This window comes from Wyeomyia smithii, chromosome 2 (genome assembly GCF_029784165.1).
Source record: "Wyeomyia smithii strain HCP4-BCI-WySm-NY-G18 chromosome 2, ASM2978416v1, whole genome shotgun sequence".
NCBI lineage: Eukaryota > Metazoa > Arthropoda > Insecta > Diptera > Culicidae > Wyeomyia > Wyeomyia smithii.
The window spans coordinates 69346731-69370061 of NC_073695.1; the positions used below are offsets into that span (position 1 = coordinate 69346731).

At 37.7% G+C, this 23331-nt stretch overlaps 3 protein-coding genes across 11 annotated transcripts; 1 reads left to right on the plus strand and 2 right to left on the minus strand.

The window, feature by feature from the left end:
* The first annotated feature begins 4361 nt into the window (after window positions 1–4361).
* On the plus strand, window positions 4362–5117 carry LOC129723252 (NADH dehydrogenase [ubiquinone] 1 alpha subcomplex subunit 5). The gene is made up of 3 exons (XM_055677354.1): window positions 4362–4521; window positions 4617–4778; window positions 4839–5117. Exons 1-3 carry the CDS (start codon window positions 4501–4503, stop codon window positions 5025–5027), a joined length of 372 nt encoding a protein of 123 aa, XP_055533329.1. The 5' UTR covers window positions 4362–4500; the 3' UTR covers window positions 5028–5117.
* Window positions 5047–6347, minus strand: LOC129723253 (uncharacterized). Of its 2 annotated transcripts, none has more exons than XM_055677355.1 (3): window positions 5901–6347; window positions 5650–5839; window positions 5047–5202 (listed from the first exon to the last, which is right to left on the minus strand). In XM_055677355.1, exons 1-3 carry the CDS (start codon window positions 5940–5942, stop codon window positions 5162–5164), a joined length of 273 nt encoding a protein of 90 aa, XP_055533330.1. In that variant the 5' UTR covers window positions 5943–6347; the 3' UTR covers window positions 5047–5161. The 2 variants fall into 2 exon arrangements, with proteins under 2 accessions (XP_055533330.1, XP_055533332.1); XM_055677357.1 differs by having other exon boundaries at window positions 5050–5422; window positions 5901–6343.
* Window positions 6348–6966: 619 nt separating this feature from the next.
* On the minus strand, window positions 6967–13593 carry LOC129723250 (transcriptional repressor p66-beta). 8 transcript variants are annotated; one of them, XM_055677349.1, is made up of 10 exons: window positions 13310–13551; window positions 11801–12473; window positions 11538–11742; window positions 11229–11384; window positions 11062–11163; window positions 10789–10987; window positions 10334–10659; window positions 9813–10272; window positions 9646–9750; window positions 6967–9413 (listed from the first exon to the last, which is right to left on the minus strand). In XM_055677349.1, the coding sequence occupies exons 2-10, from the start codon at window positions 12445–12447 to the stop codon at window positions 9220–9222; spliced, it is 2394 nt and encodes a 797-aa protein (XP_055533324.1). In that variant the 5' UTR covers window positions 12448–12473; window positions 13310–13551; the 3' UTR covers window positions 6967–9219. The 8 variants fall into 8 exon arrangements, with proteins under 8 accessions (XP_055533324.1, XP_055533322.1, XP_055533327.1 ...); XM_055677347.1 differs by having other exon boundaries at window positions 6968–9413; window positions 10753–10987; window positions 13467–13593; XM_055677351.1 differs by having other exon boundaries at window positions 6970–9413; window positions 10753–10987; window positions 11229–11321.
* Window positions 13594–23331: the final 9738 nt, after the last annotated feature.

Below are 23331 nucleotides of genomic sequence, written 5' to 3' on the forward strand. Positions count from 1 at the left end.
TGAGTATTGTTATAACTGATATCTTTCAGTTAATCGATAAAATATTCAACACAAACCGGTTTTGCATTCATTGTCATTTCACAAAATATTTTGGTTTGTTTTTACGTAAAATAATAAATTTCATAAGCTTTAAGTAATAATCATGCTAGCGTACTTCGATTATTAAACTTGCACTTCTCTGGATTTAAGGCTTTGGTTACATTTATCAAGGGACGAAGGATTCGATTGTAGTCGTATTTTTTTAAATCAACTACGTTAACAGTGAGCGTCAAATAAATGCGATCTAGTTTGGAGTTCACGACAGGATCAATCTTTTCGATTTTAAAACTAAAAATTGTCATTTTTCTTATATTTTCACGGGATCCTAACGGGTGTTGGTACTCTACGTCGTCGAGATGCAACGATAGTCTTAACGCCTCTGGGTGGGCTTGTAGAAAAGGATGGTGCTGGAATCGAACTCCATCTTTGAACCCACGTAAAATACCTTCTTCGGATTTCACATTCAATATCATCTGTCGTGCTTGCTGATTTTGCATGATAAGTGCCAACGTATCTTTCACGGATATATAATGAGCGACATGCTTCCTTATCTTGGTCTTGTGGCATATCCGTGCGGGTTGACGATTGGCTTTCGAGGAAATAGTCGTACCATTCGTTACCTTGGTGCTTCCTAGAATGTCTTCTTTCGGGGTCGGTATAGCACATCGAGCCACTCTAGACAGATAAGCCAAACTGTCTTCGGATGTTAGAACATTGCAAAATACATTTTTCGTCGATAAGTTATTGATTGTCTCTATAACATGATGTCATCAAAGCTTATGCTTTTCACTTTATAGCTCGTAGTTTTCTAACAAGGAACATGTAGTTTCGATTAACTGCTGCGTTTTGGACTCTGGTACAACAACATCACACCGCATTTTGGTTACAAACTCGTTGATTATATGGGCCAGTTGCTTGATAGAAACAGGGGTTTTAAAAAAGTTTTCGTTTGTGATGCTCGAAAAGTTCGGTTCCATTTTTACTTCTTCTGAGGTAGGCGATTTTGAAACAGTAGATTCTACCACTAAATGAACATTTGATGAGTTCTCGATCGCGTCATAATTTTGTGGTTCATGTGTTTTTATTATATGGTGTTTCAAATGTTTGAATCGTTTATATAAAATTCCGCACTCGGAGCACTTGAAAGGTAAACTATTGTCGTTACTAGTGTTTAAATTGTGTTCATCTTGGAAGTGCAGTTTCAGCCAGTGTTGTTAGTCTCGCTCGTAACCAGCATACAACACCTCATGTGAGGTTCTCGGTGTCGCCGCTTTCACACAGTAGAGAATTCTCCAATCAAGCTTTTTCTCGTTCTTTCCTGCTTTCTTTCTTACTCCCGAGATCATATGCACACACTCCCGTCTACTCTTCTCGTGTGTACTCGTGTATACCTACTCCCCAACTCGCGAGAACGACCAGCCGAAGACAATTGATTCAAGATGCTTTGCGATGGTTGCAGAGGAAAAAAAATGATAGGGTATCGGACTACTTCGGCAGCAAACTTCGGCTGGTTTTGCATTAGACTGCTGTAAAAAACTTACTGAAGCAGTCCGATACCCTTCACGTTGCCGCACTGTCGGCTGTCGGGAAGAAAGCATTTTCGTTTTCGAGCACAGTTTTTCAAGCACTCAAACAGTCAAGCAATTTTAGTCCAGTACTCCTACTCACTAGCAGGAACTGACGTACTCTTTTACGGTAGCTGAGTAACAATACGCAAGAGTTTGTTCGTGTCGGTGCGTGATTGCTGCCACTCAGGGAAATGCATGAAGAAGAAAGAGTATTTCCAAAGCGTGTGTGCAATAGACTTGAGAAGCGTAGCATATGTCTCGTTCTCCAGCAGAAAGGAGATGAAAGGTTCTGCTACTCGCTCGATTTGCAACGCTGGTTTCAGCTCGTTTATGTAACCGGGAATCAACTTTCCACAGAGAGGAAGATGGCAGCGAAATCCTTCCGATTGCATATTTTTTAATCAAAGTTATTCCAACTTTCAACAATTTTCTCACCTCTCAGTTTACGGGATGATTCCGCATCCACAGCCGCTGCAATTTGTTGTCTTTCGGGCTCTAACCAATTTCCAGTTATGAGTAACACTTTAAAAACGACTGACAAAACGTCGAATATTAGCTTTAGAACAACTACTGCTTTTTCAACTTGAAAAATTTTGACATTCACTCATATTACGCAAAAATGAGTAAATACGGCTTTCGAGAAAAACTGGGTAGATATTACTCAGTTCAAACAATCGGTGTTACTCGGTTTTTGACGTTTAGCATAGAAATAGAAAACAGAGTAGATATTACTCAGTTTAGGGTAAAATTGAAGGAGCGTGTATAACTTTAATTTGAATGGAATTTTCGCTGAATTTTTTCACATCGGTCATATCACTCTCTTTGCTACATAAATAATGTCGAATGCGTTTTCGCGGTGAAGCTGCACCGTCCCGGACTACATTTTGCAGTTTAAAAAAACCAGTTTTAACACATGCATGTGAATGTGTTGGTAACCCAAAAAGTACACTGCTTCTTTCAGGTGTAGTCTGAGACAGAAAAAGTGTAATCACAGACAGAAAAAGTGTAATCCGGAAAATGAAAAAAACATCACAGGTTAAAAAGTGTAGTCCGAGTGTAGCTACACCGCGAAAACGAATTCGACATAACTTTCATAAGGCAATGTGTATGGTTGATCGAGGCGTGTTAACAGCACGCCTACAAAGATACAACAAACTGTCTTCATTCCATATTTCTGGTGGATTCGCATCTAGGGGCTAGACACCTTTGTTTTCATGAAAAATATTTCGAAAATATTACGCAATATTGGTTGATATATTTTGATATTTATCGTTTATCTGTCAATTGACATCTTTCTAACGATAATATAACATCAATGAGTTATGATCTAGATAGAGGGATGCCCAAAAATGCACCGATAAATATTTCGTAATATTGAATATTGGAAATATTTCGAAATATATGAATAGTGTCTTGCCCCTAGGTTCGCATACTATTTTCATTCGAAGTCTAAAGCCTGTAGTTCACTCTTTGACCGAGCGTCAAATATTTGTCACTTTTTGACGAATAAAAATTTGGTCAAAGATAATTATTTGTCACTCTCCAATTTTAACATGGGGCAAACACGGGTAAACAACAACCATGATGTCGAATAAATTTGACCATTATGTCAGAAGGTCAAATATTTGACCATTAGACAAAGAGTGTACTACAGGCTTAACATTTCAATTCTTCGATCCTTTAGATTTTCTTTGAAATTTGTTGGTGACACCGTCTCCATTGTATATTTGCGTCATACACAAACTAGGTGGAATTTTTTTTTCGTCATTTTCGACCCCCTCTGCACATAATAAGGTTTAGTAAGTTTTTTTATTCTCCCCTTTCCCTACACCTTGGGTAAGGTTTTCTTTCTACTTTTATTCAGAAATAATTGTTGTTTTTTGGAGAAAAAAACATTTTTTATTAATAGTAGGAATGTTTGTTACTGAACTGAGCATATACGCTGTTAAAAAACTAATAACATAAAAAAAGGTTAAATTTTTTTTTCTTCACCTTTAAATTTTCAACATTTTTGAAGGAGGTTACATGAAACGAAAATGCAATTTATAACGGCCTCAATGAGACCGCTCTGTATCAGTAACATAGACCTTCCTATCGCCCTATCTGCGCTAGTATTAGTGGCCGATTTCACTAATACAAGTTTTATTTTTTATTGCAAATAATCAACAAAACATTTCCTCTTGTCCCGAACTTTTATTCAAGTTGTAAGCCGATTTTTAGTTTTATTTCATCTATTTTTCCACAAAAACAAAGTTTGTTAAAACAGGTAACAGTAATGAACTAGGATTCATAAGTGAAATCTCGCCAAACATGTGAAAAGGGCCCATGTGCCATATGTAAACAAGCCAAATTTTCTCGTTTTTTGATCAATACAAGCGAAATCTGCTCTTACCAAAAAGATTTATTGATAAAAGAATTCACTCTTTATCAAAAAATCTTATTTGTACGAGTAGAATAAGCTTGTATTCATTGAAAAACGTGAAATTGTGGCTTGTTTACATATGGCACATGGGCCCTTTTCAAATGTTTAGCGAGAAATATTTTTCGATATTGAATATCAGCTGATTTTTTGGTTGAAAACAAATCGATTTTATAAGGATACACGACTAAACCTGTATTGGTTAGATCTGGCGCAGAAAGCTCTATAGTCTGTGGAATGCATTAACTCTGCATTATTTTCAAATGTAGGTAGCGTTTGAATCGATTATAATTTTTTCTTCCTCAAATTTCTAGTGCCAGATATAATGGTATTTGTTGTTTAATTTTTAACATCGACACAAATCTGACAGTAATCGCATGAGTAAAAGTTTCTTGTACACAACTAATTTTTCGAATAAATTTTACGCTAATAAACCATTTTAACAAGCAGTAAAGCACCACCAAACGTGCTAATATGTCTGGCGCTATCAAAAAGGTAACCATGCATTACTTAATTTCCGACATAAATGCGAGACAAAGTAACACATGAATTAGGAATCGATTATGTCATAGCTCAATGTTATTTTCTAGGCAACCGGATTGACCGGACTAACTGTAGCCCAAAATCCGCATCACACTTTGACGGCTCTGTACAACAAAATTCTCCGTGCCGTCGCCAAAATGCCTCAAGACGCAGCATACCGCCGCTATACGGAGCAGGTTGTATCCGATAGGGCCAAAATTGTTGCCTCCGTAAGCCATTATATATATGCTCTAAATTTTGCAAGATCTTAGTACTTTTTCCCTATGCAGTCCCCGACCGTTCGAGAAATAGAGCAAAAAATCAACTGTGGCCAGGTAGAAGAACTTATCGTTCAGGCGGAAAACGAGTTGACATTGGCTCGCAAGATGCTCGGATGGAAGCCGTGGGAACCCCTAGTTAAGCAAGCACCGGCCACTCAATGGGCTTGGCCACCAGCAAAGATACACGAACTTAAGTAAGAAACTTTATTAACATTGTTTATTAAATGTCGAAACATTGTTGGCTGATCAAGATCAAACTTGTAAATAGAGTATGTAGCCGAACCCGAACCTATATCTTATCTAGGCTAACTGCCGGTTGAGAAATTTCCACGCTATGTAAAGACAATTTTCAGTTTTAATCGGTAGTCGCGATCTGTGAAGTGAAAACATCACATGAAATACTGTGAAACTTTACGTTCCACTTTTAATCTACTTCACTTTTCTTCTTTACTAAGTAAGCGTCGACATACGTATTTCCATATCGTGAATAAGTGAAACTGATAGAATGGAAAAGTTAAGTAGATTAAAAGTGGAATGTAAAGTTTATAGTGATTCTATCAAAAGCTCGAACAAACGGCACTACGCAGATCAATCTAAAAAACCAGAAATTCATGAATAGAAATCAATTGCACAAAAACGCAACCAATTGAGAACTATGCGAAAAACATTGGTCAGCGAATAGCAAAGGCCATGTTTATTACAAAAGCATATGAAGCCATTGCATGATTCACGACATCTGATGACAAAGAAGCCTCGCAGCAACGCTCACCGCATTAATAATTATGTGTCAATGTAAGCATTCCGCTGATCTTTGCTTTACCATTCCCTTCAAATCCTCCGAAATGTTGATTATAGGCAGCCGAACCCTGCACTTCCGTTGCACCGCTCCTACTGCGCCACAATCGAGCAATTGCTTCAGCTGTCACATCTGTACCTTCGCCTTCTTGATGTGTGGCTCCTAGGTTCAACGAAAATTGCCGCTTAACTCGCGGTGGATGCCCAGAAGAGTACTTGAAAAAAATATCGCCCAGATTAATCATAAATATTTTAAACAAAAAACATTCCTACTACCTGTACAATAATCAGTAACAGCAAAAACACAATTTTAACCATTTTGATGATCGAAAGATGCAAATTATGGTACACTTTATGAGTTTGAGCAAACGAGACACACTGGTTACTCGATTGAGAGGGAGAAATACTCGATCATCGCTCAATACTTTTGTTGTTCCTTTAAAATTCTTATCAATCGCACACAGATTCTCAAAGCTTGCACTAACCTTAACATGGGAATAATCCAATCTTACGTCACGATTGTGTAGAGAATGGTAATTTCACAGTGATGATTACAAAAATTCTAACCCAGTGATGAGGGTGACCCAATTCATCGCTTATTTTCAACAGAAATAATTTTGAGTTCACAAGTGTGATGAAATTTGATGAAGAACAATATCACAGCAAAATATAAAAACAAAATATTTTGCACCCTGTTCAAAACTAACGCATTCTCATGATTCTCACAAAAACAGTTGTAGATGACTGTATTTCCACTAAATAATAACCTCGTCTTATTAGGTACATTGATTAATTCCTGTTACTGTGTTGCAACGTCACGACTGTCGTGCCTACATGTTTTTATTGTTTATTAAAGTATAAAAATATTTCGGAATATCCTTTAACAAAAATATTGGAAAACCACTAGCAACTCTCATCGAAAATTCTGATTTTGGCGGTATTTTTATTACTGTTTAGAATTCGAAAGAAAACATTGCTGAAGTTTATTAAACTATCAGCGAAAATAAAGTTTGAAGCAATCGTAAATCTTGTAGTCAAAGTCTAAATATAAATTTGATATGAACATTCATTAGGACTCATTAGGTGACATCCAATCCAGAAAGCACGTTACGCATCCAGAAAGCGCCTTGCGCCCAGTACGTTACGCGGAGCCATGTGGAAAGTTCTGCCAGATTTTAAATTTATTAAATAAATTTGAAAATTTGTAGACTATTTGTCTGCTAAAAATTAGGCAAATTACTTCTATGCAAGGTTCAATAAATGTATCATCAATTATGCGCAGTTTACTTAAAGAAACTTGCCAATTTGATTTTAAAGTATGTAGTAGAGAAAACCCAAACAAATCTTTTGATACCATCGGTTCTCCAGGGTTTTCCTTGAAGGTTTAGTTTTTTGTGTATATAGTGATTCGGATATATTACAATAACACAAATCCCTTATGTGAATTAGTGAAATAAGACAATATATTTTCCACCTTTTCAATCGATCTTTGAAAAGGAAACATTTAATTTTGGCGAACATTCCATTGAGCTCCATAAGACAAGACGTGATCGTACATGTCGTTTCTCTACTGCATGAGCACTAGCAAGGCAAACTAAATGGTAGATACATATGTATGAATTCTTTTTTCAACCATACAAAATAGTATGATTCGAAAGAACCAGAATTGAGCAGTGCTGTCACTTTTCGAAAACAAACCAAAATAAAAACTGATTATTTCACTCTAATTAGTTAAACTATTATGATTTAATGAGATTTTTCGTTCAAATTTTCAGACAATATAGTTCACAACATTTGTTTCGCCTTGTAAATGTTACAATTTGTCTACAACTGTTTCCTTCCTTAATCTTACGGGTTTCTTCCTATATTTAGAATTTTGTTACATTGCCTAAACTTTTGCGCCATTTTCACGATTCAGACCAAAAAGTCGCGCTTTATTTTTATTTGTTTTTTTTTTTCTTCTCACTTACAATTCCAAAACTTTTGTCAATCTTCGTAGACTTACATAAAACTGTAATTATCACGTTTTCGCCAAAAAAGATGCCTAATACTCAAGCTGTCGTGAGTATTGCCCAACTTTTGTGTTATGGTGACTTTTCCGGACTCGATAAAACACACATTTATTTATCCTTTGTTTTGATATAAGAAAGTTATTCAAACGTTACGTGTAATTTAAGATGATGCATTTCATTACTACTGTTGAATGCGTTTTCGGTTTTCAAACAGATGCGCATTAATTTTATTTTTAATCATAATTAAGTTTGGCTCGCATTCAACTTGAAACATCCATGCCCAAGAACACTGAGAATAATATGATATTATGTTAGACTGTGCCCCTTAATATTCAGTTAGAATATTCCGCGTTCAAGTTCATGGTCTCTCAGTTCGCAGTTTTGCAAAAGCACACCAAATTGCTTTTTTCCTCGATTAGGGACGTTCGTTTTCGTGGTATTTACAATAAATGTTATAATATTGAACTCAACTAAGACGTTTACTGTTGGAAAACAAGCCCTAAATCACTACCTTATAACATGATAACATGAAATTTGAAACAGTTACGTCAAAAAACTTCGATAGTTTTTTTTTCGCAACTGCATTTTATTCCACCTGTTTAACCAACATTCAACTAAAACTGTAATTATAGTATTTTGATTATGGAAAATTCAGATTTTTCAAGTGAATTATGCGCATCAATTTTACGCAAGTTTTACTCACACCGCAACTTTGTACTTTGAATAATAAAAAATAACGAAAAGAATTTCTGTTTTGTAAATCGAATCATGATGCTTTTTTACGAATGTGAGCAACGTGTCATAAACGCCCGCTGCGTCGTTTCAACAAATGTTTCATTTCTAGGCAAACCTCGTCGTCAATTCTTGGTGCACAGAACCTACTGTCGCAATCCTACTTACACTAATAGTGTTCTTTCATCGTTACTATGGTTGGGTCAATGGGCTTCCACACTTTCAGTTTATCTAATCTTGAAAACATTAGCCCAGTTCGTATCGCTTCGCGATACTGGTCCAACATGCCAGACGTCGTATTTCCAAATTATCGTCATAGTTTTTCATATATCGAAGTAAGTTGAGTTACAAGGTCAATTTGAAACAAATCATAGCAGCTACTATAACGCGCTGGTTATGTTCTGCACTGAATTCAATTGAAATTAATTTTTTTTATTAACCAAGCTACTCTTCAGTAAAGGAAGTAAGTTTGGAATTTTTAAATAACAGACGAAACCAACGTTGGGGGCTAAGAGCTAAATATGATTGCTATGTTCTTAATTGATTGTTTTTCTTTATCGTCTGAACCAAGCATAGATGAATCTAAATGGGCAAGAGGCTATAATTGACTGAATATAAATTACCACCAGTATCAAAATTCATTACAAAACAAAACAACTGCTATGCCTACTCGCGATAATAAAGCACTGAAATATAACTAAAAAATGTAGGTATATAATAAAGAAGTGTTACGCACCATAGTTTGAATAAGCTGTCATTTATAATAATAACGGAGCACAGCTCGAGCGTTTGTTGCTCAGTCGCTTCCGTATGATTCAGCCCCTCTTTGCTTCGTGGCAAATGTGCGCTTTTTAGGACTTCCAGTTCGTCTGACGGTTGCTGCTCGACCCTGGTCCATTCTGCGGCAACATTTCTAAGTATTGGCGCTGAATTTCCATCGCACGTTGCATATCCACTAGGGAGGCTGCAGCGGCTGCTGCGCTCGCATTACTATTTCCACCACCACTTCCACTATTACCACTTTTACTGCCCGCTGCCGATAAAGCTGGAACAAAAGAAAAATATAAAATTTTTAAAGTTGTTGTCCTTGATAGGTCCTAAAGCTAAAATCAACTAATGGGCTCATGTCAAGAGATTTTGCTCTAACGCAAACTGAATCAATAGCGAAAGTGTCGAACAAATAATGTAGCTTTGCCACATTTTAAAATTTTGCAGCTAGTATCAAGGGTCTTTCGTAAAAATAATCCCAAAATGTTAATCTGGCTATAAAACCTCACCTGCGGCTTGAGCCATCGCCAGTTGATATGAATACAATAGTGGTGAGAACTGCATCATGTGCTGCAGGTTATTCAGATTGCCTGTTGAAAGTCCTTGTTGTATTCCTGAAAATAAAATGAAAGCTTCGTCGTTATTACCACACATACGACCGATCGCATTGTACTACCTCTGAATAGCTGCTGTTGGAAAGCTTGCATCGCAGCCGCCGCGGCTGTTGTATTGCCTAAACTTCCCAGATTTCCGAGAGCTCCAAGCTGGCCAAGACCACTGAGCCCGGCGAGCGCAGTAAGTTGTGCTGCTGCCGCTTCAGCAGCGGCATTCGCCGTAGCACTATGTCGGCTAGATCGTGAGCTTGAAGCCGGCGGGGGAGTCTGCTGACTTGGCGGAGTTGGCGTTGGTCTAGGAGTTGGTGTCGGTGTCTTCGATTTCGATGGCTGCTGCTGAAGATGGGCATGTTGCTGCTGCAACTGATGGTGACGTTGTTGTTGCTCTTGCTGTTGTTGCTGTTGTTGTTGTTGCAACTGTTGTAATTGTTGTTGTTGAATCTGTTGCTGAAGCTGTTGCTGCTGCAGTTGTTGTAATTGCTGTTGCCGAAGCTGTTCCTGCTGCTCTTTTTGGCGTTGAGCCTTGCAGAAAAAAAAAGTTGTATGAACGTATCCGATATTTATAATAAGATCCGCTGGTTACCTGCACAGCGGCTTGTCTTTCTTGTTGCTGTTGCAACTCACGTTCGCGTTGTTGTTGCCTCTCTTGAGCTTGCTGTCGTTCTTGTTGCTGTTGTTGCTCAAGTAACATTTCCCGTTGCTCGCGAAGATTTGGCGTTGAAGACGGTGTAGGTCGAATATCCACAGGGGATGGACTGCTTTGAGTAGCTAATCTGGCCTCTATTTCCTGTTCCTGCTGAAGTGCTTTCACAAAAGCAGTTTTCAGACGGTTCGTATGCTCTGCTTTAAGAGCTTTTTTAACGTTGCTTGTAACACATTGTTCACAGATAACTTTGAGATCTTTTCCACCTACAAACAACAGGAAACGATTTCAAATGTGTTAATATATAAGAAATGTGTGATATGTTGGTGGCGTAACAAAAAACAACAAAAACACAAAACCTGGACTGTTCTGAAATGTGGGATTTCCTCGTTTACCCTGTTTGTCCCATTTCCAGACTGGGGTGAAATCAATTTTGCACTGGGCACAACGATACGGCTGCTGCGGAGGGCCTTGCTTCTTGTCCTTTGTCAAATAATCCACCACATATTCTAATCCAAGTAAGTACACAAACTCAGTATTGCTTGGGTTCGGTATAAAGTGCATCTCCGGTGGTGGAGGTTTCGGGGGTGGAATCTAACAGAAATAGTAGTTGTTGTAGATAAAACTGTTCGGTTTCCATCCAGCGATTCAACAATATCGGAACATACCTGAAGCAAAGTCTTCTCCAGCTGCTTTCTAAGAGCTAGTTTTGCCGCAGCCTGTCGTTGGGCTTGTGTCTGATGATCATCCCTATTAGACTCACGATCTCGCTGCAGTGGTTGAAAGTAAGTTGTAACGCTTGTAATTTTAGGCTGAGTAAAAAACAATTGCTTACTTTTAAAGAGATCGGTTCCACAGTTGTGCAACTGATTTGTGCAGGAATCGGTGGTGCTGGTGTGATAGATACTGAATTGCTGATCTGACCAGACTGTACCTTCAAATTAGTATCCATTAGGTTATTGCAGCTGACATTGCTGTTACCAGACAGCTGCTAGGGATTATTCATGTGCGTGAAGGAATCGAGCGAGTGTTAAAAAAGCAGTGTATAGATAGGAAGTAAGATATTAGTTACATTAATAAAGAATACTGTGGGTTGTTGCAATTAGGAATGTTACTGGGAGAAACTTTACAGTCTTTAACTCACATTACGCTGCTTCATGCTATTGGAAGGGGCATTTGTTGGAGTTATCGTGACCGATGGTGTTATGGTGAGGTTGGACCCTGCTCGGGACAGTCCAATCGCATGACGTTGACCTGGAGTGCTTGGCGTCAATGTAGCGCCTCCCGGTAGCGACGGCTGTCGTTGGGGTGGTTTTGTTACCGGAGTAATATTAATAGGTGAGCCGCGACTGGAACAAACAAAAAGTTAAACTAGTCTTTACAAAGCACTTATTATAAAGTCATTACTTCACAGGAGCAGCCGTAACAGCTTTAGATGATTTTGAATGGGCCGGCAAAGGAACTGCATTTGTAGGTGTTACACTGAGCGATCCTTTAGTTAAAGAAGCCGGAATTGAAGCCAATGGATTGTTCATGTTGGGATTGCTGGGCGTTACGATTAAATTTTCCTTCATCATAACCTGTTGAGATTGCTTTAGCTTTTTCAGTAGCACCAACTTAGTTTCTTCGCTGCGCAGTTCCTCCCGAAGTTTACGCAACCCCCGTTCCCGCTCCCAAATTTCAGCAGCCGTAAGCTCTTTGATTGGAAATACCGGTGGCATTTCGTCATCCTCCGATTCGGATAAAGCGGTTGCGGCTGCACCATTATAGGAACGGCCGTTCACTTTAGCAGGCAGAAGTACAATGTCCGGGACCTCGGCATATGATTTTGGTTCGGTGCGAGGTCGTAACACACGCCGTCCCGGAATTGGCGATGTGCTACCGGATACCGACGAAGACGAAGTAGCGGGAGGTAATGCGGGAGTGATGGTTAAACCAGAATTTTGCGTAAGCGCACGCAAATCGCGAGCAGTAGCTGGAGTTATAGTGAGAGAGTCACGACCGGAAGCAACGCTTAGATCTACCACAGTATCGTCAACTTCCATTTTTTCCATTGTATGCCGTTTTCCTTAGGTAAACCCTGAAATGCAAACTTTTGTATAATACATTTGTTGTCACAAAAACACGTCATTTTAAAAACATCAATTTTTATAATTCACCTTTATACTAAAATATAGAGAAAAAGCTACATGCACTTACGAGATTCCTCAACAGAGGGTTTTCTACTACTCATTTTCTCTTTGTGGTTTGATGAAAACTACCACAAAAAAAAACAATAAACGCAACAAAAACACAAGTAAACATAAGCTCTTGTAGAAAATACACATGAAAAATTTGGATAACATTGCTGATTATCTCCAATTAACACTCTTCAATAAACATATTTTTTCTGTAAACATTCCGAAATACTAAATATTAAATCAAACAAGATCAGTTACTAATTGATGTTTCCGTTCATTTATTGTTTCAATAAATGATAAAACCACGCAAAAGTCAACTGTTTTTTATTTTTATTGTAAATTTAATACAGTCATAGCACTTTACATATATGTATTAGCAATGAATATGTTGTGCAACAAAATTGACACTACAAACATTTAAATGGTGAAAACAACGCCGGTCAATTACATCTATCAATATAGTAAATGCATAAGCATCGATAGATTTCACAGGTACAGATCGCGAAAACGCTACTCATTTTGCTAATCGCGACTCGCGAGACAGTGTGTGAGGTCAACATTATACATTTTTCATCGCTCTCACGCATGCCACCCTTATTCCCCCTTACCCAACACACCACTGGCGAACGAAACGGTAGAGCTGCGCCCCTGCGCCACCACCGTCCAGTCGAAACAAAAAAAATCAAACGAAAGCCATAGGAGGAAAAGTCCATCGCCCTAGGAGAAGTATACCAACCCGCTAATGTATGTGCAATGTAGAACACTGATAATAGAATCACTTTTTAATCACACTTTTTCCAGATTTTTCAGGCACAAAAGCTGAGTTCAACTAGCGCAAAGTTTACAGGGCACTTTTCCCGACACATTGGTAACATTTTCAATATGAAACTTACACTTTTACTGGGATATTTTTTCAATTTTAAAACACCACGGCTCAAGTGCTTGTTTTTCTTTCTCTCACAAAAGCGACGTTTGCATTTTCTCCGTGATTTTAGACTGCCTTCAGAGCTACACACCAAGGTATTTCATCTGTAGGTAATCACTCTGCTCTTAGTCCGAGTTGCCATTTTTTTAAATTGACATTTATCAAAGAACATACACCATTTTACGAGACGTTTCTGAACTCAATTCATGAATGAAATTTTGACAGAAAACTCGGAACCGTTGACATAACGCACGAAAAAGCAGCATCAATATCAGCAGGATCCGTGACACCTGTCAGTTCGTAAAATGGTCTATTACTATAGTTACGGTTACGTTATTTTATTTTAAATAATTGGGTTGTTTAGCTATATCAGTTTTTTATATTATCTGAAAGAGCTACATTTTCTAAGCAAAACGTGGTTTTCAAAAATTTTCTATCACTGTCTTTCAATTTTTAAATCACGAATTAAAACTGCTCGATATCTGCTCGAAATCGCTACAATGACAGTTCGCACATATACCAACTGTCATTGTAGCGATTTTTATTCTTCATTTAAAAATCGAAGACAATGATATAAAATTTTAAAACTCTAGTTTTGCTCAGAAAATACACTCTTCCAGCTAATATATAAAAATCCGAAATCCGTGTATAGCTAAACAACCCAATTCTGGTAATTTAGTTGTTTAGCTATTCACGGATTTCCGATTTTTATATATCATCTGAAAGAGTGTAATTTTCTGAGCAAAACGTGATTTTTTAAAACTTTATGTCATTATCCTTCGATTTTTAAATGAAGAATTAAAATTCGCTCCAAATCGCTACAATCACAGTAGGTATATGGGCGAACTGTCATTGTAGCGATTTCGATCAGATTTCGAGCAGTTTTAAACCTTGATTTAAAAAACGAAGGACAACGATAGAAATTTTTTTTTAATCACGTTTTACTCAGAAAATGCAGAGCTTTCAGATGATATAAAAAACTGATATAGCTAAACAACCCAATTAGAAGAAACTAATTTCAAATTCGAATATGTTTTAGCTTTTTCAAATAGTAATGTATTTTGATTATATGGTATTCAGTCACTCGAAGAAATTGAAACGTTCTTATTATTGTATGTCACATAATATTTTTCAAGAGATTACTGTTTTTAATTTTATGTTAAGCAACAGCCTTGATTTATCTCGGCAAACTTCCCACACACTTAAAAAATTTCGCCGAATCTCGGTATTGTTTGTGCCGAGATTTGGACAGCCGAGTGCTCGGCAACCATCTCGGCTGAATCTCTTTTGCCGAGAATCTCAGAAAACCAATATTTGACAGATGTCATTTTATGCCGAGAATCGCGATACACAGTTGACTGTGCTCTCGGCAAATCCAGCCGAGAAGCGGCAAACCAGTCTAACGACCTTTCGGTTATATAAGCTGAATGTTCGGCACAGTAAAGAGCCGTTTTTTCAGTGGAATCCAATCGCAGAAAACAGTTTTGCTGTGAATCAGGTAGTTTTCTTTCAAATGATAAATTATAAGCTCGATGAGTTTTAGTAAGTAAAGAAATTTATTCATACTAAATCTTGAATACTTATCTTTATCTTGCTCGCCAGTAGGGCATTGAGCTAAACATCTAATCTAAAATTATGTCTAATGCCTATCCCTAAAATAAATACAATATTGTATTCACACGATTTGAAACTACACTTTTTGAGTTCCAGCCACTTCCCACCAAACTGTACTACATTTTTTTCGGCTACCGGATTGTAAACACTTTTAATTTGCACAAATTTCAGCCAAACTTGTATCCGATTCCTGTTTGCTCACCCGTAACACGCATAAATTTGCACTAAGAAAAAAGGCGGCAGCTCGTTCATGAGAATGACAGCTGTATTGCCGAAACACGGCAACGAGTAAAATTTGTGCCGAGATACCAGTAATGTTTTTGCTGACCTCGGCATCAACAGTGTTTAACGATAAATTCGGCAAAAATAGAGACGAGATTCGTCAATCTTAGTTTTTTGGACGAAGTCTCGGCAAAATGATCTGACAACTGTCGGCAACCGGCATTTTTTTTTGCTGAAATACCGGTTGAATCCAAAGTTGCCGAGTGAACTCGGATGCTTTTTTGCCGAGCACGAGATCCAGTTTTAAGTGTGCAACAGCTGATAGAGCTGACATTTGTAGCAATATATTTCGACGAACATTCAGCAAATATATCGATTTACCGTCAACCAGCAAGTATTAACATTTCATTTGCCGAAGTTCTTGAAAATTCTACCGAAAAATTGTAGAAAATTTCGCTGAATTTATCAGCTGTTGAGTTCTCGGCAATAAAATCTAAGTGTGAATATTTTGATAATTATAAAAACTGCACATTCACTTTGAAAGTGCGTTACATAGTTTTGATTCATTATTGCATAACCAATTGAAAATTTATGTTTCTTTTTATAACAATAAGTTGAAGGATTTAAATGGAAATGTCTTACTTTAAACTGTATTGATATAGTTTATTACATGTAATGAAATACAAGATATACTATTGATTATATTGGTTGAGTTGAAACGTATAGTGCATACGCGATTCCAGCTTGATTGAACTACACATAAAATTAAAATGTAATCTACTATCGATGCAGGCAATGAATCTAAAAACATAAATCGTATGTGTAGCAGTTTTTAAATATATTTAAGGTTACACTAGGATGTAATTCCCAGACACATATTTTTGACTGGAAACAGCAATAAGGAAAATCGATATTATTATTTAGAAATTTTAATTCATGTTCGCAGTAAAGAAGTTGCACTAAGTGCATACACCAAACCTGACGAAAAATCCCTCATCTTTCATTCAAAACCAATAAAAATATTATCAACAGCCTTTAAACGTTTTGATGCCAGAGTACAACATAATATCGTGTATCAAAGTTATAATCAATGCATGGCCTTATTTCTGATGTTATTTTCTTCTGAGAAAATGGTGAATAGAACTGAGCTAGCAGCATTTGCATTAGAAAAATCGGTTCTTCCAGTAGATTTATTCAATTCAAGCAATGGTAAAGCAGGTATTAGACGAAGCGAATATTTGCTATTTTTGGTACGATTTTTATTTGCAGAAAATAAAATCCGTACCAAAAATAGCAAATATTTGCTTCGTTGAATACCTGCTTAAGTGATACAAAATATAATTAATACATTTCTTCTGAATGTTAAATGTGAATTTTGACAGTGTACTCTATATATTTACAGGCACTCCAGCAAAAAATATTTCCCTCCCTTTTCCTCGCATGCAACGCGAGTTGCGAAATTTGCGTCAAACCTAAGACCGTCAAACGCGTCAAACGTCTGTTGGCCGTGTTGCCAACTGCTGGAAATGTGGTTATTATTGGTTTTCGAACATGATATCCGCGATAGCATATAGCCGAGTTGATATCCGTTGACAGCTCGATATGGCCTCGATAGCACGAATCGCCTGATATCAGGTGATATGCGGTGTAGTGTGAACAGGGTATAACGGAGAGATTCTCCTCTTGTGTGCGAGAGTATGCCTGCTATGAGTGTGGGCTAGAATGTTTTTATTTTCCGTTCTACTTACATTCTCTCATTCTTCGCCAAGTGCTTCTCTCGGCAAACCGAATAATTACAACTCACCCGTTTGTTCCCTACTACGTGAAGCGTGGTCGCTTCGAATGCTCGCCTGAAAGCCGAAGACTTCACGAAGAGTGCTAATTCCCACTTTACCATGAAAAACATAGCCAGTGACTTCTAAATGTGTGGGAAAAATGCTGTTAAGATACATTACAACACCCATTTTTTCATGGTTAAAAGGACAAAAACAATGTTTTTTAGGTTTTTTATTGTTCTGGACAATGATATTTAATGTAAAATTGATGTATTCACAATGAAAAACGTAGTTAAATTATGGTATGTGACCAAACTCTTTGACGGTCACAATAAAATACTTTGGTCGCTGAGCCAGCTTGATCTTTACTCCTATTTATATTGTATTTATTTTTAGTGTCCGCAAACCGCAGTGCCAGGTCCACAATTTGTGTTTGACGATGCCTGTTGCTTGTTTACGCGTATAAATAATTGTCAGTAAATGTCTAAGCAAAAATTTTGCATATACATACTCCATTGTTATGTTTGAGTTTTGTTTAATTTTTGTTTAATAGCCTCGTTTGGTGTCATTTTGCTTAGTTTTTGTATATAAATTATTTCTATTGTTTGTTTATATGAATTATTATTTAAACTATTTTGTTGTATTTTGCATGCATATAAAATTTAAATTTAGGAGAAAACAAGTCGTAGATTAGGTCAAGTCAATAAATTGTTCTAAAAAAAAATCAAATAATGATAAATGAAACCCTGGCACCAAACTAAACGATAAGTTTATAAAAGCTTCGAGTCGTCGGATACAAACAACGGGGTACTGCGCTACGCGGCAGGGAGGGTCTACGATGGAAAGCGGACAGGTTGTAAATAAAAAGGTCGGATAGCAAATATGCGGGAGAATTTTTGATTATAACCCGGAGGAGTGTAGTCGCGCGTTGAATATCCAGTTTCGAAGTTTTGGCGGAATAACGCCCTAAGTGAGACCTTTTGTGGCCAAATTGGAAAACAATTTTGTACGCAAAGTTTTGGCGCGTCGTTGAAAACCGCGGCCGTGGTGAAAGGCGAGTTAAAGCCAGTTGAAGTCATCCATAGTGCAACAGTGACACCCTCCGGGTTACCCGCCAGCCGATTATCCAGCGATCGACAAGCCGTTGCTACCCTTGTGACGCCTCACCTATAACCACCGAGGCCGCAATGTCCGATACTACAACGCCCAGTTGGCCAGAAGACCGGATCCGACCAGCGAAATCACCGCAACTCTAAAACAGCAACGCAGCCAAGCCACCCAATCAACATCTACACCCCCACCGAGCGGAGTGCCCGACGGACGTCTCATCGTGAAAAAAGATATGCGCAAGTAAAAATAAATCCCTACTAACTCTCCCTTCCCGCGAAAAGCAATTTAAATAAAAATTTTGTATGGTCTTGTAATTTTCAAGCTGTTCTTTGTTAAATTAATTGTGAGTCCTTTTGACTTGTTTCCGCTCAGTATTAGTGTATAATCTGTGAATTTCGCTCAGTGACCAACGGTATAGGTGGGTTGAAAGTCCACCCGATTGAATTTTCTACAGGAGACCAAAGTAACGACCCAAAGCTGGGAATAAAAAGCAGCTAGAAGCAGTGATCTGTAACAATTGGCGCCCAACGCAAAATTCAAGAAAAAGTGATTTGCTTCCTAGACCAGAAGCAAATCCCTTTTTCAGACGGTCTCCTGGAGAAAATTCATTTCACAATCGTTCATTCATTGTCATTAGATCGATTTAATAATTAAAAGATTTTGTGGAAAAAAGGTCATTATGTGTGAAAAAACGAATCGTTATAAGTGCATTTGTGTTTTATTATTTAAATTGTCTGTGAAAAATTCATAATTCCGTTCCTAATTTAGTAGTGAATGATTAAAAAAATTTTGAGATGGCTGTAGCGCGTCTCACGTTTGATCAAGCTAGTGAGCTGTTGTTTGAATGGTACTATGGGATAAAAGTGGAATATTTGACTGATGAGGAATTAGATCACGAATTGGTTTCTCGTGCAGTTAATCCCTCAACAGGTCTCGACAGATTGCACAAACGTAAATGGTTGAGAAATCAGCTAAAAGCGGAAAAAGAAGGGTACAATCGGGATATCTTTATTAGCAACGGCCAGCCGGATCATATTTTCTGGCGAAAGTTTTCTCTCAACTCGGAACAATATTCAACCGAGCTATAAAGTACCGGTTATAGTTAGGATAGTCCAAACTTATAGTCACTCTTTGTTCGATCTATGTAAATATTAGTTGATTCGTAGTGGGTTATTTCCTAATCGACTGTTTATAAACACTCCACGAACCATCGACTTATTCATTGTATCTTATGAACCAGAATGTTAGCCTATAGTGATCATCTCGATCGTTTTACTGGAAATAGTTTCCACGTTTGAACCATGTTTCTGACCCTCTCGACAGCTAGTGAACGATAGTATCTTCTTTCTAGTGCACTCGAATACATTCCCTAAGTTCGCGGTAGGGTCGTATAAGACGTATTTGAGAGACGTATATTGAAAGTTTGTTTCTCCTCCTACTTACAAGTTTCAGGGTTTATTCGATTTGAATGAAAAAAAAAGTGTTAATATTAAAATGTTGCAGAACCAGTACTTTAATATATATAATAAAAAATTGGGGTACTCAGATATGTATCAGCGGTATGTCGTTAATTATGTAAATAGCACGAAACAAAAACACATCCACGACAAACATCACTGTATTTAATTTCCGATTTCAATGTTTATAACCTCTGCGTCTTAGCTGTCTTTCGTGCCATCGTTGCTCCATCCAATTCGAACTAGTCGAAAGCTCTTGTGGAATCGAATTATTCCTAGATCCTACCAAAGAGTAGAAAAAAATTAAACAATTATACTTACCATGTTTTGTTGCTTCTGCTAATTTGTCATGCTTGTTATTATGTTGAGATGATTTTGACAGTTCCAAACCGCATAAGCATAAGTCGACATCGACAAGGTTGTGTTGTGTCAGGCTACATCGGTAGTCTTCGCGCACGTACGCAGCCATGTCGACATAACACTCTTATTCGTGAATTATATAATTCTGCGTACTTCTTACTCATTTTTCTCTCGCAAGTCGAGAGAGTCTTTGGAAGCGCGTAAAGAGTGAGATAACTCACAATGTGCATCAAAATTAGATGCAAAATAATAAGTTTTGGGGGCCCCTAGCATAAATGATCTATATGTATTAATTTTGAGAGTTGCGATTGCAAGTAGGAATGAGTGTTTGACTGAATGAGATGAATGTTTGAGTGACCTGAATGAGATGATAGCAAGAATTGTTTATCCGTCCAAAATATGTTTGTGACGAAAAGGATAAAGTAAAAAGTAAGGTTGATAGGTTTAATCGGTTCGGTTCTTGGTTCTGTAAGACATTTCTACTCAACATGTACGGTGATGACGAAAAAAAAGGTTTTTATCTGACGCAACACCAGCCACTTCGATAAGAAGCATGTAAGATCTCTAGTATGGAAAATCAGGAGATTATAGTCGATTCTAATTTGGACAGATTTCGGATGGAGTGTAGGGCAGGATGGCCAGGCTCACTCCTTCAGTGCCTCATACAATTCGTTAAAAAGAGTTCCTCTGAATACCATGACAAATCATTCAACGAAGAGTACTGGAACTGGCGTAGAAGTAGTCGCATCCGGCTGTCCCTGATGGTGGACAGGCTCACTGTTTCAGTGTCATACAATCCTTGAGAAAGAGTTCCTCTGGTTTCCATGACAAATCATCTCACGGATTGAACTGATACTGAAAGAGAAGTAGTCGCATCTGACGGTAGGTGGACAGGCTCACTGCCTTAGTGTCACACAATTCATGAAAAAGAGCTCCTCTGGTTCCTATGAAAAATCATCTCATGAATTGAACTGATACTGAGGGAGCAGTAGTCGCATCGAACAGTGACGGATGGTGGACAGGCTCACTGTCTTAGCGTCATATAATTTGTGGGAAAGACATCCTCTTATTGTCATGAAAAATCATTCCACAAATTGCCCTGACTCTAAGAGAGCAGTAGTCGCACCTAAAGTTAACACTCAAAATAGAAAAAAAAAACCTTCAGTTTTTTTATCCGACTCCGGGAAAATTGTGACCAAACTCTTCGACGGTCACAATAAAATCCTCTGGTCGCTGAGCCAGCTTGATCTTTACTCCTATTTATATTGTATTATTTTTTAGTGTCAGCAAACCGCAGTGCCAGGTCCACAATTTGTGTTTGACGATGCCTGTTGTTTGTTTACGCGTATAAATAATTGTCAGTAAATGTCTAAGCAAAAATTTTGCATATACATACTCCATTGTTATGTTTGAGTTTTGTTTAATTTTTGTTTAATAGCCTCGTTTGGTGTCATTTTGCTTAGTTTTTGTATATAAATTATTTCTATTGTTTGTTTATATGAATTATTTATTTAAACTATTTTGTTGTATTTTGCATGCATATAAAATTTAAATTTAGGAGAAAACAAGTCGTAGATTAGGTCAAGTCAATAAATTGTTCTAAAAAAAAATCAAATAATGATAAATGAAACCCTGGCACCAAACTAAACGATAAGTTTATAAAAGCTTCGAGTCGTCGGGTACAAACAACGGGGTACTGCGCTACGCGGCAGGGAGGGTCTACGATGGAAAGCGGACAGGTTGTAAATAAAAAGGTCGGATAGCAAATATGCGGGAGAATTTTTGATATAACCCGGAGGAGTGTAGTCGCGCGTTGAATATCCAGTTTCGAAGTTTTGGCGGAATAACGCCCTAAGTGAGATCTTTGTGGCCAATTTGGAAAACCATTTTGTACGCTAAGTTTTGGCGCGTCGTTGAAAACCGCGGCCGTAGTGAAAGACGAGTTAAAGCCAGTTGAAGTCATCCATAGTGCAACAGTGACACCCTCCGGGTTACCCGCCAGCCGATTATCCAGCGATCGACAAGCCGTTGCTACCCTTGTGACGCCTCACCGATAACTACCGAGGCCGCCTTGTCCGATACTACAACGCCCAGTTGGCCAGAAGACCGGATCCGACCAGCGAAATCACCGCAACTCTAAAACAGCAACGCAGCCAAGCCACCCAATCAACATCTACACCCCCACCGAGCGGAGTGCCCGACGGACGTCTCATCGTGAAAAAAGATATGCGCAAGTAAAAATAAATCCCTACTAACTCTCCCTTCCCGCGAAAAGTAATTTTAATAGAAATTTTGTATGGTCTCGTAATTTTCAAGCTGTTCTTTGTTAAATTAATTGTGAGTCCTTTTGACTTGTTTCCGCTCAGTATTAGTGTACAATCTGTGAATTTCGCTCAGTGACCAACGGTATAGGTGGGTTGAAAGTCCACCCGATTGAATTTTCTACAGGAGACCAAAGTAACGACCCGAAGCTGGGAAGTTAAAAGGCAACTAGAAGCAAGTGAATTGTAACAGGTATAACCACAGTATAACGTCTTAGAGTATAACTATATACAATTACAGCAACTTTTAAAGTTTTTTTGATGTTTTTTTTTTTTCGGGTGAGCCGTTGCGGAACAGAGTCGTCTACAAACATTTTTATACGAGAAAGAATTTTTCGCATAAACCGCATCTACCCAAAACACTGAACTTAGGAGATGATGGAAATTTAAACAATCAAACTTTAAAGCTTATTTAAGGGGTAATATCCATGCTCGAAAAAACAAGGCTTTTTTATGATTTTTTAAGGACATTTGAGATGTAAGGTATATAAAGAATATATCATTGGATAAAGCATCTCTTGCAGAGCAGAAAATAAAATTTTATTGCTATTTTTGTTACGCGGCGATCAGTAAAAGTCGTACCCAACTCCACCTAACATCAAAACAAAATTTTTTCATTATCTACATATATGTCGCTAGTGAAGTACACATAATTATATTTCTAGAATTTTTCTTCGCAAAATGACAACGGTTTGGAAGAAAAAATTCGTTTTCGACAAAAAAAAAATTGGCTTCAATTGTTTATAACTTTTTTTGTTATTAATCAATCGCTAAAATCGTATGTACTTCACTAGATAATCTTACGAAGAAGCTTAAGTTAAAATTTCAAGTCAGTCAGGAACCCGTTTAAAGTTTCAAAATGCTTTAAATCTTAAGAATCGCAATAATAAAGCCTCTCATATTTTTTTACCATCAGTTAGCTATCTCTGCGCCGTAAAGTTGTCCTTCACACTTAACTGCATAATGTTTTCTCG